Source organism: Haliotis cracherodii, unplaced genomic scaffold, assembly GCF_022045235.1.
Source record: "Haliotis cracherodii isolate W230 unplaced genomic scaffold, xgHalCrac1.p SCAF_6, whole genome shotgun sequence".
Taxonomy (NCBI): Eukaryota; Metazoa; Mollusca; class Gastropoda; order Lepetellida; family Haliotidae; genus Haliotis; species Haliotis cracherodii.
This window is the reverse complement of record NW_027266319.1, coordinates 5,686,149-5,706,445: the sequence shown is the minus strand read 5'-3', so window position 1 is coordinate 5,706,445 and position 20,297 is coordinate 5,686,149. Positions and strand designations below refer to the sequence as shown.

At 40.7% G+C, this 20,297-nt stretch overlaps 1 protein-coding gene across 1 annotated transcript; it reads right to left on the bottom strand.

The window, feature by feature from the left end:
• Nucleotides 1-62: 62 nt before the first annotated feature.
• LOC139446662 (uncharacterized) lies at nucleotides 63-19,427 on the bottom strand. The gene is made up of 8 exons (XM_071227935.1): nucleotides 19,358-19,427; nucleotides 17,992-18,242; nucleotides 15,695-15,880; nucleotides 11,328-11,501; nucleotides 4,802-5,022; nucleotides 3,314-3,477; nucleotides 889-1,067; nucleotides 63-106 (listed from the first exon to the last, which is right to left on the bottom strand). Exons 1-8 carry the CDS (start codon nucleotides 19,420-19,422, stop codon nucleotides 63-65), a joined length of 1,284 nt encoding a protein of 427 aa, XP_071084036.1. The 5' UTR covers nucleotides 19,423-19,427.
• Between the last annotated feature and the right edge of the window lie 870 nt (nucleotides 19,428-20,297).

Here is a 20,297-nt window from a genome sequence, read left to right as displayed (position 1 = left end):
TTTTGTGGTTAAATTTCTTGATCGCTAAATTCCATTGTTACAAACGATGTTGATGGGGATGTCTACACCTTCACCATGATCGCCATCACATCGGCAACGGCTGGGTCTGAAACAAAGTGATCATGATTAAATATCCCGATCAATCCAATATCACAATTCCACATCGTTCAGAAACAGGCATGTCGAGCAACACCTAATACGAGAGCAGGGTCCGGTTTCACAAAGCAATCGTAGAGCTGCTTCTTAACATAAAGAATCCTTATCCTGTCTTCAGGCAATAAAACATACTTCGTGTCAACATCCAATTTTACTTAACATCATTGAATTACACAATAATCTTGCTACTGGCCAATACGACATCGTCTTTTGTTGGTTACCCAGGCATGTTGGGATCGTTGGTAACACAATGGCTGACGCTGCTGCTGAGGCAGCACTCGTCATACCCTATAGTGATTACAAACCTGTAATTAGATGTTTCATCGGAAATCTAATGCAGAAGTGGGACACCCAATTGGGTATGTAAAAATTACATGCAATTAAAGCAAATATAATTTATATCTACTTTTTGCAATATTCCAGCCATATGACTGCGTCTGTAAATAATCGACATCATTCGCATAGATTACTGGATTGTCTGGTCAAGATTATTTCCAGACCGCAGTCAGTTATTGACATTATTCGCATGGAGACCCATGACGATCCGGGTTAGAATAGGTCTTCAGCAACCCATTCTTGCCGTAAAAGGCGACTATGCTTGTCGTAAGAGGCGACAAACGGGATCGGGTGGTCAGGCTCGCTGACTTGGTTGAAGCATGTCATCGATCTCAACTGCGTGTGGATTTAAACAACAGACAAGCAGACAAACAAAGCTTAGAATGTTATACTCACTGCCGTGGTCCCAGTTTGTGCTTGTTTCACCAGCTGCTGTCAGGAAGTACGGGAAGCTCGTCGCATTAGCCTCCCATTGACAACCTTCGCCCCCAGGCTGGTCTATCACCACCAACCAGCCCAGGTCGTTTTCACAGCCAGCGTAATTTTCGTTCATTATGAAATGCCGAGAGCCGCCTCTATAAGCAAGATACGTTTACTTGATATACTTGCGGAAACAATGACTGTGCTTCATAAAAGGTCAAACAAAGTAGATTTATTTTGAAATGAAATAATGCATCTTTCAATACATCCTCGACCTCGTGATTCACAATTTGCAAGGCGAACAAGTTTGATGTGTGTTTTTTGTTTTTTTGTTTTTTTAAATGTGCACAGGACACAAAGATTGTATAGCTGTCAGGGGCTCATAAAAATATAAAAGCGTATTTCAACTAAGGATTTGGAAATTACTCGATTCTGATTGGTCAATCAGAGGTCAAATCACAATAACCCCTCTGATTGAAACAGCTGATTTGACGGCCGCATCATCGCGGAAGCTAATATAAGCACAGTCATCTTTTTCAGTCATTGTCGGTAGGCATATTTAAATAATTTTATCTTAACTTATAGATTACAAAATGCAAAGTTGTGGTTACTGCAATATTCAAAGGATGTGTTGCAATACATTTTGTGCAGAAAACACGATAGGAACCTACAATGAGAATGTAATTTAAGTTTTGGGGACAACAGAGAGCTTGGAATTTGGCGCTTTTCTATATACAATTATGACGCCATATCTTTTGCATCAGAATGAATGTTTGATGTCTTAATGGTGACGTGCTGTGAAGAACGAAAGCTTTGCAAAGCTTGCTTTGTTTTCTTTAGAAGTGCACACCTCATGTTAGCTTACGAATTGCCGTACTTGTATGCTTTCAATGCATGTTGAGTGAAGTATTACGGTGTTAACAGACTGATCAATCTTATCATTCATATACAGTGCCATATTTTGTTTAATGGCTGTTTTAACATTTGAAACCTCGCGCTGCGCGTTCAGTTCCAAATTAAACTTGTCGCAGCTATATATATGACGGCGGTATGCAAATAATCGAGTCTGGACTAGACAATCCAGTGATTAATATCATGAGCATCGATCCACACAATTGGGATCGATGACATATATCAACCAAGTCAGCGAGCCTGACCATCCGATCCCGTTAGTCGCCTCTTACGACAAGCATAGCCGTCTGATTATGAATAATAAGTGTTTGTATGTCTATGAATAATAGATGTTTGTTTGACTTTCTGATGATGTTGTTAATACAAGTAGAAGTCCCGACAGATAGGAGTACATACACCCTGATTCCTTCCCACGAGAAGGATGATGGTGGCCACACGAGTTTAGCTCTATAGAAATATCTGCCCTATTTGTGGAATCTGCCATAGATCTGAGTTTACGCCAATATCAGCCCTATTTGTGGAATCTGCCATAGATCGAAGTATGCGCCAATATCAGCCCTATTTGTGGAATCTGCCATAGATCTGAGTATACGCCAATGTCTGTCCTATTTGTGGAATCTGCCATAGATCTGAGTATACGCCAATATCAGCCCTATTTGTGGAATCTGCCATAGATCTGAGAATCACTTTGAATCTTCATGCGTAGATCTGATGAGGCGATTTTATTTCCAAAAGCCAACTTTTGAGCAAGAGTCGAATGAAGCTTTTGGAAATGCAGGATCAAGAAATGGCTAAAAGGGAACTGATAGAATGTGTTTGGTATTGAATGTGTTATAATATGAATAATGATAGGAAAATGTTTGGTAGGCGAGAAAACTAAATAATCGAGCCTGGAACAGACAATCCAGTAAATGATATCATGAGCATCGATCCACGCAATTGGAATCGATGACATGTATCAACCAAGTCAGCTAGCCTGACCACCCGATCCCGTTAGTCGCCTTTTACGACAAGCATAGTCGCCTTTTACAGCAAGCATGGGTTGCTTGAGACGTATTCTACCCCGGATCTTCACGGGTCCATTCGGGAAAAGCATTTCCTCCTTCAAATCAAGGTCGTAATGTTAAGATTATTTATACATGTAACACCCCACAAGAAAATATGAATCCATCTGTAATAAGAAATAATTAAGTGGGAATTGGAATTAAATATTGCTAAAAAAAAAGCCGGGGAAAAGAAAGTATACAACCATGCTTGATGGAGGCATAAAATGGTTATTTGATGGTGATGTATTTGATACGGGTGTTATGGTTGTGGTTTGGACCTTACGTTTGCAGTGTGGCGGCAACTGTGTTCATCCTAGTAACGTTTTGATAACATTTGTAATGTTTTTGTCAAATCCAATTTTCAAGTGTATATACGTTCTTTTGCCCAGCACCTTATATACGATGTACGTTGTATGATTTAAAGTGTTGATTTTGTTCATTACCCCTGAACACTGAAGTAGTTGTGGGGCGTTTCTGGTGCCAGGAGATCGGTCCATGGGGATGCTGTCACGTGAAGAAGGTCAAACCAGGAAAAGACGTTGCATCCGGTACATTCGAATGTTACATCGACAATCATCTCGCCGTCTTTGTAGAGACCCAGCAAAACCTGAGTTGGAATTTGGTCAGTTAGAGAACAAGGTAACCGTATTCGACGTAATAAGCGCCCAGGGCGCTCTCAAAATTAGAAATAAGGGGCTCTTATTAGAATATTATTTTGGTAAATGGTTAACGTAAATTTTGTGGTCTATGCTGACACCCTGAAATGTTTATATACGACAGATATATTTTTCCAGAATTTAATTGCCCATAATTAAGAGTGCATATAACACACGAGTGCGTATAATACACGAATGAATAAGTCTTGTGTACATTGGTCCATCGGAAGGGGTGCTAATTGGGATTGTTCACTAGCCAATATATTAGCAAATATCGCCGTGGGCGCTTATTAGAGCGGGGCGCTTATTACGTCGAATATGACATGTGATTCTAGATACAGAACCGTGGTTTGGAAGTTCATAAAAACAGAAAGATAAAGCGTTATTTATAAACACTGAATTATCTATGAAAATAATACCTGCACGTCATCCAAACAGTGTCTGTTAATCAACTCGTCTGTTGGTACTTAAACTACAAGCCGCCCTTGCAAGCAAATACGTTAACTGCATTCTATCCATAATCAATAACGCTAACAAAAAATAACAGATTAACAAATATGCCTGACATTTACTCTGGATTATTTTTAATATTTAGTTTGTAAGCTTTAAGATTGAACAAACAGACACTGTGTACCTGAATGACTGTCAATAATACGGACAAATGTGTATTCTCCTGTTGATGACAAAAGCGAATAACTCATCTTCAATGTCTTTGGTGTGCTGAGGCATGGTCCCCTGTCTTCTACACACGTTTTTAAATTCTTCTTTTCCCTTATGTCTATCATACAAACACGATTTTATTCTCTAACTAAGCAGGAGCGGTCGGGTAGCCTAGTTGTGAAAGCGTTCACTCGTCACGCCGAAGACCCGGGTTCGATTCCCGACATGGGTGCTATGTATAAAGCCCATTTGTGGTGTCCCCCGCCGTGATATTGCTGGAATATTGCTAAAAGCGGCGTAAAACCATACTCACTCTAGCGAAACAAGATTTTTATAATTTCTATTATGGTTTTTTGTTCTCTCAATTATATTAATACGACCTGTTTTTTACATCGCTATCATAAAATTAAGATATTTTCTTAAGTACGATATTGTTCTCCATGACGTTATTTATATATAAATACGACCTTTTATCCTTACTGAATTATCATATAATTAAGAATTTTCTGCAACATCGTTATCATAAGGCAGGATTTTTGTCCAACTCCAACATGGAAAAACATTAGCACGTGCTTGTGAAACTAGGACAATACGATCCACACTTGATCATATTACCTGTGAAACGCCTCTTTGATCCCAAGTGTCGAGGTATCTGCTTCTGTAGTGACGGTCACACGGTATAGAACCGTTGAGGGACAAGCAGCCCTTGGGGACGTTGTTGACGACGGTGTACTGGTCGTCGCGATGACTTGAGTTGGTGTATTCTTCCAAGGCTGATTGGTTCAGTCCAGCAGTTGCTCGGAATACAAGCGTCCACTCGCCAAACTTTGGGGCACCTGTAGCATGGTAGAAAATAGTTTATGTCGTGTTTACATTAAAGAGAAATGTACTAAATCCCATACAGTTTTCAGCTCAACTAAATGAAATTGCAATACCCAAGTCCTCTGCCAATCATCATATTCGTAAGACCCGTGAAGGTCCGGGGTAGAATAAGTCTTCATCAACCCATGCTTGCCGTTAAAGGCGACTATGCTTGTCGTAAAAGGCGACTAACGGGATCGGGTGGTCAGGCTAGGTTTGTTTCTTTGTTTGTTTCTTGTTTAACGCCGCACTCAGCAATGTTCCAGCTATATGACAGCGGTCTGTAAATAATCGAGTCTGGACCAGACAATCCAGTGATTGACATCATGAGCATCGATCTACGCAGTTTGGATCGATGACATGCATCAACCAACTCAGCGAGCCTGACCACCCGATCCCGTTAGTCGCCTTTTACGACAAGCATAGTCGCCTTTTCCGGCAAGCATGGGTTGCTGAAGATCTATTCTACCCCGGATCTTCACGGGTCTACGACGCTCTTTGAAAACATGATAGAAAGAGCATGCTCGATTACAAAATAAGTCTTGTCATCGATCTCAATTGCGTGCATCGATGCTCATGATATCCATCACTGGATTGTCTGGTCCAGACTCGATTATTTACTGCCGTCATATTGCTGGAATATTGCTGAATGCGGCGTTAAACAACAAACCAACCAACCAACAAAATAAGTGGCAATCATGGATGAACTATGTCTCCAATATTAAATCACTCACGCCCATTAATAAGGTATGGAACATGATTAAAACAAGTAAAGGCAAAGGTTCAAATTTTTCTGTACAGCATCTTAAAGATGGTGACACAATAATAACTGAAAATTCTGACATTGCAAATAAACTTTGTGACACTCTTGCAAATAGTCTTCATCATCAAATTATCTCCCTGGGTTTCAGAGATTTTCGAAACAAAAGGAAAAGAAAAAAGTGAATCTTGCTTCTAATAACGGTGGAGATTACAGTGACGTATTTTCATTGCATGAGCTACATTTGTACATACCTCTCTTTATTATATACTTCCAAAGTTGAGAAAAGTAATATTTTCATTGCAGTGAAAAAACACTTGATATTTCACTGCAGTTCACATAACACTTGATATTTTACTGCAGTGAACATAACACATTATTGTCATACTAGAGTTACCTCACCTCAAATTGTCTCCGTTTATATTACGTGTCAAGCCCGTACACAAACTGTTGACGTCCTTTTTCACGTGCGTTCCACATTGACAGGCAAAATTATGACAAATGGGCCTTTACGGAATTAATGTCACTTCTTGCCTTTAGTTATTCTCTTGAAAATGTTTCGTTATAAACTGTAGAGTTCTCAATTGAGACTGTTCGTTTCGCAAAGCGCCCATTTTGTTACTTGACCAGCGTGTATTATGTCGCTTCCAACAGCTGTCTCGAAGATTTCAAGAACATTTTCTGTTGAAGTTGATTTTAAAAGTCAAATCAAAATGTATGAAAACGGATATCCGTGACCGTTAGTATTTTTTGTTACTTTTGTTTATATTTTTTTAAGATTTTGCAAACACAGAACTAAATTTTAAGTAGCAATTAAAAGGGATGGTCAAACGCCCCTCTGTGTTAGGTAGGGAGAATTTACGTTACAAGGTGTTACATTCGTAATGAAATAATTTCATTTCCGTGAAGATTCGGAGTAGAATAGGTCTTCAGCAACCCATACTTGCCGTAAAAGGCGACTATGCTTGTCGTAAAAGGCGACTAACGGGATCGGGTTGTCAGGCTCGCTGACTTGATTGATTGGCTATCAAAGATAAAGTCTCAAGAACTTCACCTTTAAAACTTTGAGAAGGGTGCCATTCAAAAATAGATCTGGGTCCTTAAGCGACTTTTATTTTCTGCAGACACAATTTGTTTTTGATATAGAAGATTGTAACTGCCTCTTCATTGTATGCATATTATTACCAGAACAAGACAATGAAAAGTGATCCATCTACTGAATCATGTAAAGCTTGTACCCGTGAAGATCCGGGATAGAATAGGTCTTCAGCAACCCATGCTTGCCGTAAAAGGCGACTATGACCCGTGAAGATCCGGGGTAGAATAGGTCTTCAGCAACCCATGCTTGCCGTGAAAGGCGACTAACGGGATCGGGTGGTCAGACTCGCTGACTTGATTGATACATGTCATCGATCCGAATTGCGTTGATCGATGCTCATGATGTCAGTCACTGGGTTGTCTGGTACAGACTCGATTATTTTACAGACCGCCGCCATATAGCTTGAATATTGCTGACTGGGGCGTTAAACAACAAACAAACAAACATTTTCCGGTAGACAACTACACAGAAATCATAAAATGAAAAGGATATTCCATGTGTCGAGTGAAATAGCATATTTCACCCAACGCACGAAATATCTCTATTGAGCAAGCCCATGATACTGCAGCAGGTTATGAAAATAACCACTATCAGTTATTGAAGCATTGGCCTGAATCGTGTCTTGAGGCACTTTTAGATATATTTGGCCATATATGGACTTAAGGGAATTTTCCTCAAAAGTAACATGATGCCATTGTAGTGCGCATACCAAAACCTGGCCAGGATCATACAGGTTCCTCAAATTACCGCATTATATCTTTAACCAGTTGCGTTTGCAAAACCATGGGAAAAAGGTGATTAATAGATTAGATTGGTATTTGGAAACCAATATCTTATTACAAAATAGTCAATGTGGTTCCTGTAAACATAAAAGGACTATTGATGATTTAGTGCGATTAGAATCCTTTGTAGAATATTATCTATCACCAAACATCACGTAGTGTCAATATTTTTCGATCTTGAGAAAGTCTTTGATACTACCTGGAAGAATGGTATTCTGAAGGATTTACTTAAGAATTGACCTTCAACTTTGTGTGAGTTGATTGGAGTATGAACCTCCATAGAGTGAGGGCCAAACTGTATGAACGTAGGAGCTTGCGACGGCGTTCATACAATGTTTGGCCCTCAAACTGTGAAGGTTCATACTCCAATGAACTCACACAAAGTGAAAGTCAATTCTTATAATTTTTTTATCAAAATTTCCTAACTCAAAGGATGTAGGCCAAGATCTAAACAAAATTTTAAGTAGTACGTGTGACTTCATGTTTACAATGACAGCCATACAACAACCAGCTATATCTCGGAGTAAAATAGTTCCTAAGAAAAGAGAGGTGACATGAGCATATGGATGCACAACTTGCTCTTCAGAAACATGTGTTCAAATCATATCCTCATTAGATAAGAAAGTTCTATAAAAAACATTTACATCAAGTACAAGACGTCAAAATGGCCGACACGATAATCGTGACGGGAGAGATTTCCGAACAGCTATTTTAACAGCTATAAAATATATCAATAATCTAATACGATATTATTGTTTGTTGGTTACGGAGCCATGATGGAATCATTGGTAACACAATGGCTGATGCTGCAGCTAAAGCTGCACTCTAAGATACCGCTTCTTATTCAATTCAGCGATCATAAATTCTTGAACAGATGTTACATCAGATATATTATGCAACAGTGGGACATCTAAGAGGGAATCAATAAATTACATCAAAATAAACCAACTATCGGTTACACCTATTTGGGTTGTCAGTCCAGGATGGGATGTCATATTGGTCGTGATAGAAATACTCATGAATATTTATTGAAAGGTGAGGAACCACCTTTTCTATTCCTTGTGATGAAAGATTTACGTTCATGCATGTCCTGCTTGACTGTATTGATTTGTCCATCACAAGGTATAAATATTTCAGAGTCAAAATAGTCAAAGAACTTTTTAGTCATCTTCATTCTCATTTAATGTGATTTTAAAAAGAAATAGAATTAATTCATAAATGTTGATGTTCAAAGTGTGTTATTATATTAATTGGTTGTGCTAATTCGTAAGATTGCTAGTGGCTGTATACTCGAGGGGGTTGAAGTGAAGTGAAGTGAGTATGGTTTTACGCCGCTTTTAGCAATATTTCAGCAATATCACAGCGGGGGACACCAGAAATGGGCTTTACACATTGCACCCATGTCGGGAATCGAGCCCGGGTCTTCGGCGTGACGGGCTTACGCTTTAACCACTAGGCTACCAGACCGCCCCTCGAGGGGATAGAAGAAGTGATAAAGTATTGTCACCCTAAGAGGGTATGTAAGTTCCACGTCTTACAAATAACATTTTATGCATGCCAGAATGTTAAAAGTAGTATCATTTTACTTTGGTGGATAAACAATCAAATATCCAGTTCCCTTCCACTGATTTACAAACCCGAACTAGAAATAAAGGGAAACAAAGACAAAACACTCTCCACAAGACTAAGAGAAGAGGGATGACTTCAACTTTCCAAAAGTCAACTTTCTCTTCATGTCGAGCTTTTTTCCAGTAGCTACAGCCTTTGGTGTCTACACTTCACAACTTTTGTGATACAATCGAGCATGCTCTTTCTACCAAGATTACAAAGAACGTCATACGACTCTTGTACAGAAGTTGTTTGATCAAGATTACAACATTCAAGGCCTCAGTAAAGTTTTCAAAACGTTTTATGGTAGACATGTGGAGGACATTTCAACATTTCACGCAACAGTGACACAAATGATGTCCGATTTTTATAATGATTCCCTATTTTGACTTGTATCATATGTTCCCATGTTACTTCAGGTGAAAAACTGACTTGCCTTTGCATGTGTTTGTGACGGTGCCACCGGTGAGGCAGGATACGCTCATCTTTTCGCGAACACCTGGTATCATTACTATTTGATAGTGATTCACTAACACATGCTCATGATATAGTCGGAATTGTATAATCGACTCTGCTTTGTGCAGAGATTTCTATTGGATATGAAAGGGTTTTGTTCGCTTAATTTGCATACAATCGCCAGCAGCTGAAAGGATGGTGTAAAACCTAGAGTTGTGGCCTCATCTGGGGTGGTGGGGGTAGCCTAGTGGTGAAAGCATTCGCACGTCACGCCGAGGACCCGGGTTCGATTCCCCACATGGTTACAATGTCTGAAGCCAATTTCTGGTATATTGTGTTGTTTAATAATTTCTTCTTTTAAATGTTCTGAATTAGTTAAAAAATCAAAATTATTTCCTGCCTATCGCTGACAGGTTTTTATTCAAACTAAGTATATTTATGATATATATATTATTTAAGTTTTCGTCAAGATGTTGCTGAAAAATTGGCATTTTGACGGTAAATTTTAACTCGATCACTCACTAATCTCGTAACAATAGATAAACTGCTTAATGTAAAAGTCGCAAGTATGGTTTGACATCAAGGAAACAATAGGAAGTTAAAAATAGTGTCTGGTGCGTTACCGCTCCCCTCCAAAAGCATTCTGGTCATAAGAAACAAACACTTCCCTAAATGCCCTTTCCCACAAATCCCACGCATCCCCAAAAATTGGATTGTGTTCTCAAATACCATATATTTAGAGGCACACAACTCTTACCTCCCATCTGTTTCTGTGACGTGTTAAATTGGATTGGTGTTTATTTTGCTAAACAAAATACCTTTTTTAGATTTCTTGGTCAAAAATATGAAGAAATCAATTTGAATTCTGCCAATACTTTCTGTGATTTCAATTCACATACATCTTTTCTTGAAAAGAGGACACAACCCAAAATGTTTGGGACAGTCATTGAAGAATATTTGTAGGGATGTAAAACCTGAGGCAAAATGACTGATTTCCAGTATTTGTAAAACACGCCGGGACGGTCGTTAACCCACTAACAATCAAACAGCTCGCGTCCCATCCCGTCAACATCCGATCACTAACAAACACTGCCACAAAAGCGACAAAAGCATTTCCATAATCATAAGAAATCTCAACTGAAACTACCGTGAAGATTACGGGGTAGAATTGGTCTTCAGGAACCCATGCTTGCCGTAAAAGGCGACTATGCTTGCCGTAAAAGGCGACTATGCTTGTCGTAAGAGGCGACTAACTGGACCGCGTGGCCAGGCTCGCTGACTTGGTTGATGCATGTCAACCTTTCCCAAATGCGTGGATCGATGCTTATGATGTCAGTCATTGGATTGTCAGGTCCAGACTCGATTAGTTACAGACCGCCGTCACATAGCTGGAATATTACAACAAACAAACAAACAAACTATATCATAAGCATGTGTTTAAGAATAGCTATCATATAGTGATGCTATATGGTGTTCGCGAAAATGTGAGTGTATCCTTCCCAACCGGAGACACCCGTCACAAACACATGCAAGGGCTAGTGAATTTTCTTAAATGGTTAGTCCATTATAACCTACCGTCCGGTGGTTCCAGGATGATCCATTCGGGGACGTTCTCCTCGACGGTGGCGTTGCTGTCGAGAACGCTGGCGTCATGGAGTTGGCACACGCTGGTGACTGTGTTGTAGTTGATGACAACACAAGCAGCATTACAGCGACAGTGACTACTACATTTTGTCACTGTGCAGTAGTCTGTTGGCCCACAAGGTATAGACTCTAACATCCCGCTTAGAATATGGTAACCAGAGTATCTATCAAATACCTCAGCATAGGAACATATGGTATTGATACTGATCCAAATCAGCAAAAATATATAAGGATTTTTGCACATTGTGAAATCATACATGTGCGTGTTCGAATATCCAGTCCTGTCGCTCCCCTCTCAACTAATCCTCTCTCACTCCAGATGCAAACTTCGCGCAGATATTTTATACTCCATTTGTTACACGTTGATGTAACAATTACCTTTACCTGGGCAATACCAATCAACGACGGTGTCTTCTTAAGGCCGTTAAGCACGCGTGTGGTAGTGTGTATTATTGAATATTGTACAGAACGCAATACACAAGCCACTAATCATGCTTTGAGCCTGTTCGGTGCAGCGTACACACACCTTCGATTAAGTGTCATAATGGTGGCAGTTGACGGTGGTTCTCACAATACACAAAGCAAAATAATTGCTACTAGTCAAGGAAGTACAGAATACAATTTAGTTATTGGTATCCGGCAATGGAAATAGTTCAAAAGATACATTACTTTGCATTAACATGATGTAAAATCGATACTTTTCCATTGTATGTGTGTAGATTGTCCCGATTGTCAGGATGTGAAGGGAAGGTTTATATTTCCATGCCTAATCTACTGTCATGTGTGCTAGCTACAGTAGTGGTCGCGGAAACAAAAGCCATATTTGTTTCAGGATCTTTTAAGAGACTTGTTTTTTTCTGCACGGTAGCCGCGGTGATGCTGATTTGCAGGAAGAATTTCTTGATGATCGTGCCACGTTCACCTTCTGCGTGACTACGGTCAGTAGTGTTATCGTCACTGCCTATATATTATGTTATATGACTGCTATGTAACGGTTCATCGGTGACTGATCTGTTGATCAATATTGTTATGATTGATTGATTGTTTTGTTGTTAAGCGCCGCACTCAGCAATATTCCAGCTATATGACGGTGGTCTGTAAATAATCGAGTTTGGACCAGACAATCCCGTGATTGACATCATAAGCATCAATCCAAGCATTTCGGATACGATGACATGCGTCAACCAAGTCAGCGAGCCTGACCACCCGATCCCGTAGTCGCCTCTTACGACAAGCATAGTCGCCATTTACGGCAAGCATGGGTTGCTGAAGACCTATTCTACCCCTTGCTCTCTTGATTGTCTGGTCCAGTCTAGATTATTTACAAAAATGAGGCGTGAAACAACAAACAAAATATACCAAACCTTTATGCAGACACGTTCTTTACACAAATCTACAAACATAAGATAGCAAATATGAACGGCTTCAATATCTTCACAAGTTCTCGTCGAGATCGGGATCGGGTCGCTGACTTGGTTTGATGCATGTCATCTTATCCCAATTGCGTTGATCGATGCTCATGACCTCATTGTCTGGTCCAGACTCGATTATTTACAGACCGCGTCGTATAGCTGGAATATTGCTGTGTGTTGCGTTAACCAACAAAGAAAGAAACAAACAAACACTAGAATCGTTCTCTCGTTGTTGCACATAGGGTTTTTCCTACTACCTCAATAAATAAAAGAATTCAAAGGAAGATATTGAAGAGTTCATATTTTAAAAACGCAACATCAAAGGGTAAACAAGCAAATCGACCAAAGAAATGATGAACCGCTTATGGCAAATTATACCTTAAACCAAAACTTGAACATACCTAGGTTCACTCCGATTACAAAATCATTCATTTGTCATTGTAAATGTCGATTTTATGATCCGCTTAAGTGTATTAATTCAGAAATTGAGAGATAAATTTCAATATCTCCCTTTGTTGTTTATTGATAATTGAATTACGATTTTTAACTCCTATGCATTGTCATTAGTACTGTTGGATAGCGTTGATCAATAACATGTTTTATTCAAAATATTAGGGAAAACATATAAATACGTTTATATTAAGTATCCATTGATAGCTCTCTGTCGAAGATACGCATCGATAAGTTGCAGTTTTTATAGGGCGAAGTGGCATGCTTAAATAATATTGACATTGTTGACACTGTTTTTTGCTAAAAACGGCTGTAATTTGACACGGAACACAACATCTCCATGAATAATTCTAGTGTTACCATGACCCCATCATGTCGATCTGACACACGTAATATGAGGCCGTGTCACAGTCAAAGTCGTGGAGACCGCCTCCATACAGAACCATACAGTCTTCAGTGACGCCTGGAGTTGGTTGGGTCACATCCCAGAAGGTGTTCACAAAATTCCTGCCATCGGCCCATACGTACGTTCCTTCTGTATCAATGTCATCAAGGCCAACATACACACCCGCCCCACCTGCAAATAATGATGTACTTTGAAACATGGGGTAGAAGCAGATTTAGCGAAAATAACTCTAATGTACAAGATGAATCCAACAACAACGCCACTGACACTTGATGCAACACTGTTGTGCCTTCTGGGATGACGTTTGTGTTCATGGACTCAGGACTGATAGTCAAGGTTCTTAACCAAATTATTGTTTCAAACAATGTTAAAGCATCAAATTTGGCACATTGACACAGTCACCCATACTGAATAGTTTGGGGATAGGAGATTTGTTTGCGAATTAATTTGGGATTCGAACCCCCAAGATGATCGGACCCAAGACAGGACCAGCAATGTCTTCCAATAGCCGTTGACATCTAATAGAGTTTTATATCTTCATTAACAGGTTGGTATTTGCACACCTAATCAAAAGTGACGAGACCCATGAAGATCCGGGGTAGAATAGGTCTTCAGCAACACATGGTTGCCGTAAAAGGCGACTATGCTTGTCGTAAGAGGCGACTTACGGGATCAGGTGGTCAGGCTCGCTGATTTGGTTGATGCTTATCATCGTATCCCAATTGCGTGGATCGATGCTCATGATGCCAATCACTGGATTGTCTGGTCCAGACTCGATTATTTGCGGCGTTAAATAACAAACAATCAAACAAGCAATATTGCGGCGGAATAAGTATCCCAGCAATGTAAAAAGTTGTGAAAATTGTAATCTTACTTACAACTGTGACGTTGTTTATCAAATGAAAGGTCTTTTGATACCCTGACTGGTAACGCGATTATGGTTAACAGTTATGGAAGGGGGAAAGGAAAATGTCACAAAAGACAAAATATATTGAATTCTAAAGCTAATGGAGACAGATGAAGTCATTCATTCAGTCAGACTGATGTTGAGGTTATTCCAGTTTGTCTAACAGTCTCACTTGTTTGTGATTACGGGTATGGTTTCTGACACGCTGTCCTATAGTGGTTACACTCACGCCGGTAAGTATTAGCTGTGGCAGAACATTTTTAACTACATCTGATATAACACGGATATGTCGGATAACATTTTCCAGCTCACTGACTGGATGGTCTTCGGATGATCTGGATGGCTTGATTATCTTTAGGCTATTTTTTCATTAAAATCCTAGTTAGGGATTGCATTCATAGCGTTGTTTCCACACATAAATGTTCAGAGTTGTATGCTTCAGGTATGCCGGAATAATATGGCTGTGGGTTGGAATCACAAATTAGGACCCGTGAAGATCCGGGGTAGAATAGGTCTTCAGCAACCCATGCTTGTCGTAAAAGGTGACTATGCTTGTCGCAAGAGGCGACTAGCGGGATCGGGTGGTCAGGCTCGCTGACTTGGTTGATGCAGGTCATCGATCCCAATTGCGTGGATCGATGCGCATGATATTAATCACGGGATTGTCTGGTCCACACTCGATTATTTACAGACCGCCGTCATAAAGCTGACATATTGCCGAGTGCGGCGTTAAACAACCAACCAACCAACCAACCTTGCTCGTGAGTTTTAAAGAATGATGGCTAAAATCTAATCAGAGTGGTAAATCTTCAGCAACTCAAACATTAAACAACCGACCGGGAAATAACTGATATTATGTTCATGATCAATCCAGTGAGTGAGTGAGTTGGGTTTAATACCGCTTTTAACATTTTTCCAGTTATATCACGGCGTGTCAGCTTAATGTAGGAGGAAAGATCGAAGTGATGCAGGTTTCAGATGCATATTTACCACTTTGGTGAAACCTACGAGCACGGGCATGGTGCTGACAAACCCAGAAACATAATCGGGGCGAATCGGGATTCGAACCCACAATCATGGTTTCCGGCGTGCCCAACGGACGCAACTCTGCACAGAAACTCACCCCTGATGGCGGCAGTGGCTTCCATCACTTGCTGCTGCTTGTCCACGTCTTCCAGAACAACCAGGTGACCTCCATCTCCTTCACAATCAGCCTTAGCATCCATCCACGTCTTCTTGACCAGAGATAGTCTGTAGCATGCAGTCGGGTTGTCAAAAGTAACGTAGCCGTCAGCAAGGGGGCATGTATCTGCAACCAACAAATCTGATTGACCTCTAAAGCCATGTTAAGTCCAAGCATTACGGGGAACGCTTGTCGTTTTCGAAGACTGACATTAGGATGCTCAAGTAATGCAGAAATATGGGGGGACTACCAAGAAACCTCGAAGAAGAGGATCTAAGTAATCACTAAAGATCACATCCTTTACATCCCAGACCTGGTACCGGAGGAGAGAAGTGGAATGGTGCCATTCCATGGATTGACGTTTTGACTCGGGATCATAGTGGTAGACCCACCTTTCATGACTCGTTACTTATCTCTTTTTGAATTTGACGAAAACCTCCTCTATTAGCTCTAAATTGTCTTGGGCAACGTCAGGTATTTTTTCCTTCAGATCAGATTTTAGAAACTTTGGCACCCAACGAACAGATATCTTAGTCATCTGTACATGTTCATGAATAATAATTTCAATGGATCCATGGCTAAGACCTATCTTCCTCAAATTCAGCAATGGTAATACGTCCATCTGTCAGTAGAAGTTTTTCCATCTCCGTGATTGAATCGTCATTGATGGAAGTTGAGGGACGTCCAGACCTAGGGTCATCATCAAGGCTTGTTCTCCCAGCCTTAAACATAGCTGCTCAGTGTTTAACAGTGGCATAGCTGGGGCACTTATCCCCATACACTTGTGACATGCGGTCATGAATGTCTGGGGGATTCTTTTCTCTTGATGACTGCACGGTACTCGTTCGTTTTCATCTCTGTGTCCATTTGGACCCCTATCACGTTCAACTGGCTTTCACTAAAATACAAACGGCCTCAACAGACCAAAAACACTTACAATGAACTACTCAAACAATGTACGACATTGACCAGTTCACTTTGTTAAGGCCAACTGTTGAAAGTTAGTCAGGCTTAGAACTTTTAGGGTAGGGGCACGTGTGGCCCAGTCCTCTAAGGCGCCGCAATTCGCTGTGATTGTGGGTTCGAATCCTGTTTCGCCCCGATTATGTTTGTAGGTGTGTCAGCACCATGCCGTGCTCGTGGGTGTCACCGAAGTGGTAAACGTCTGAGACCTGCATCACTTCGGGCTTTCCTCCCACATTAAGCTGACACGCCGCAATATAACTGGAATACTGTTAATAGCGGCGTTAAACCCAACTCACTCACTACAACTTTTGAACCAGCACACATGTGTGTATGTTTGTGTGTCGCGTACTAAACTGACAGTTACAGGGTATGTGTCTTGTTTGATCATTCCATAAAGTAAAAGGAAATGTCTATATGAACTTTTGAAGTTATTAAGGTGAAATAAAACACCTCGCCTTTAGTTTTAGATCATGAATATGACAGATAAATCACAAACATGGACAGCATGTAGCCATGTGACCTATAGCTACTGGATATGATTCACACGGTCAGGTGATGTGAAATGGGATTTAACGTCACGTTGAAGCATTTTGCACTTATATAGCGACGTGTATACACGCGTGTGTGTGTGGCTGCTTGTACTAGTCCAGGCTTATGCCGATTTTATAGTGCTAGCCCAATGAGATGCCATGTCGCAGTTTAACATGAATATCCCACTTACAGACAGTATATCCCACTTACAGAAAGTATAGTGAGTGAGTGAGTTGGGTTTAACGCCGCTTTTAACAATATTCCAGTTATATCGCGGCATGTCAGCTTAATGTGGGAGGAAAGCCCAAAGTGATGCAGGTCTCAGACGTTTACCACTTCGGTGAAACCCACGAGCATGTGTATGGTGCTGACAAACCTACAAACATAATCGGGGCGAACCAGGATTCGAACCCACAATCATAGGTTTCATGCGTGCCCAATGGACGCAACTCTGCAAAGCGAATCGCGGCGCCTTAGACGACTGGGTCACCCGTGCCCCCGACAGTATAGTGACTCCGAGCCGACCAGTCCATGGTTTATGCCCTTAATTCCGATGACAGTATGACAACAAGGCGTCAGGCAAAGTAACAAGAAGTACCGTCTTTTAAAAAAATTTCTATGGCGAGCGGACCACCGACCTTCTGGCAGCCGCTCCGTCCACTAAATGATGGAGGCTAGTTTTAAACCGACACATTCACTCACTCACAAAATTGAAACGTTTCCAGTACTGTGATCATTACCTGAGACACGCGCATACAGCCTGGCTCCATGAAGGGTACTACTGTTTATCACAGGAGGAAAGAACGCTGAGAACAGGAGACATTGGCCGTCGTCGTTGTTGATGAACATGGTGCAGTTGTTGTTGTAGTAACATTCTCGAGCACAGGTGAATTGTGTTCTCGGTGTGAGTTCGGAGATGAATTGAGGGTTTGTCATGTTCAAGTTGTTGAACTCCGACAGCAGATGGTATCTCTGCTGCTGTTGATAGCATCTATTTAGAGAAACGAGAGTGTTATTGGTTTTCACAATTAGCCAAGGAGGTCATTTCCATTTTACCTTAACATATAAATAGCTAATGGCAGACATGGCTGAACACGTGGGTACCACACTGGAGAGCTACAAATACTTTCAAAAATAATTTAATTTTTATTTATATGTAACTAAACCAACTGATCCAACTAGTGAGTGTGTATGGTTTTACGCCACTTTTAGCAATATTCCAGAAATATCACGGCGGGGGACACCAGAAATGGGCTTCACACATTGAACCCATGTCGGGAATCGAACCCGGGTCTTCGGCGTGACGAGCGAACGCTTTAACCACTGGGCACTGATCCAATGAAACCATTCCTAGAACCTCTGACTTCAATGTAGGAACTGTACTGAAACGGTTCCTCTTTAATGGTATTCATTCTTGAACCATCAATTTATTGATAAACATAAACGTTTTAACGTTGTATGTATTTCGCTTCACATAAATATTGTCCAGTAGGCGAGGTGGCCGGGTACCAGGGATCCGGGTAAACCGGCTTCCATTGTATTCTTGTATACATGCAGTCAGTCAGTCAGGCTATTCTTGTAAGTTTGACAGTCCATATTTCTTTTAAAAATATATTAAAAAATGAAAGGGATTGTAGTGAGTGAGTGAGTTGGGTTTAACGCCGCTTTTAACAGTATTCCAGTCATATCACGGCGTGTCAGCTTAATGTGGGAGGAAAGCCCGAAGTGATGCAGGTCTCAGACGTTTACCCCTTCGGTGAAACCCACGAGCACGGGTATGGTGCTGACAAACCCAGAAACATAATCAGGGCGAACCGGGATTCGAACCCACAATCATAGGTTTTTGGCGTGCCCAAGGTACGCAACTCTGCACAGCGAATCGCGGCGCCTTAGACGACTGGGCCACCCGTGCACCCTGAAAGGAATTGTAAAGTTTCTTTCTGCAATATATTTCTACACATGACATTGAACCGCCGTACTTTGACCAAGCATGCAAGGACATTGATTTCCTCCTAGTAGCTTTACTTTGAATGAATTTGACCACACGTTGATTATAAGAAATGGATATAGAAAGGGATTTGGACGTGATCATGGAGGTATACATACCCACACTGGTTGGCTGAGGTTCTGAAAGTCAGACAGAGCAACATCAGACCGAGTCGGTTTTCCATCCTTCTACCACCTCAACTCCGTGACTATTTGAGTTACTATTGAGTAGTAAGTAGTGCCTTGGCCGGGTTATAGATTCTACACCCCTCTAAACGGACAGCTAATTGCAAATTGCGAAAATATCGATAATATGTTTACATTAATAAAACGTTATTAGGTTTTGGAGATTTATCTAACACTTGACACTTAATTTGTGTGGTGGCTTACCAATTACGACTGCACTAACGATTTTTGATAGCATTGTTCTGCCTATCCTAATATACTTTAGGGATACGAAGTCGTGGATCAATTTGTTCAGTTCAGACTAAGTATATAAATAGAATTCTGTATCTGCCTCTGAGTGCTTGTAATGATACTGTTCTTGGAGAAAGTGATCGACCTCTGTTATTTCTAATTCATGTAACAAAATGTGTAAAATATTGGGCTAAACTAGTCACTATGAATAATGGCCGACCTCCGAGGCAAACGTGTCTAATGCTAACTTCTTTCAGTGGAATTTAGAAGTTGGTGTGATGAAGAAAGACAAATTCTATGGATGAACAACTTCTTTATTACAATTAGTGCGACGTTTCGGTGTAGATCCTAACACCTTAATCAAGCAAGTGATGGATAGAGCTGTATGGATTGGACTACGTAAACAGAACATCCTGGGCCACTAAAATAAAACACATCTTATTCCAGAGTGGCTTTGGCTATGCCTGGATTTTGCAAAATGTTGGAAATGTTTATCTTTTTATATCTCAGTTTAAGCAACGTGTATCTGATTACAACATCCAACGATTGCATTCATCAATATCATCAAATCAAAAGCTAATGGCCTATTCAACCTACGTTGTGGCATGTAGTCCTCTGCACAGCGCACAGGTCAGAAGTCAGG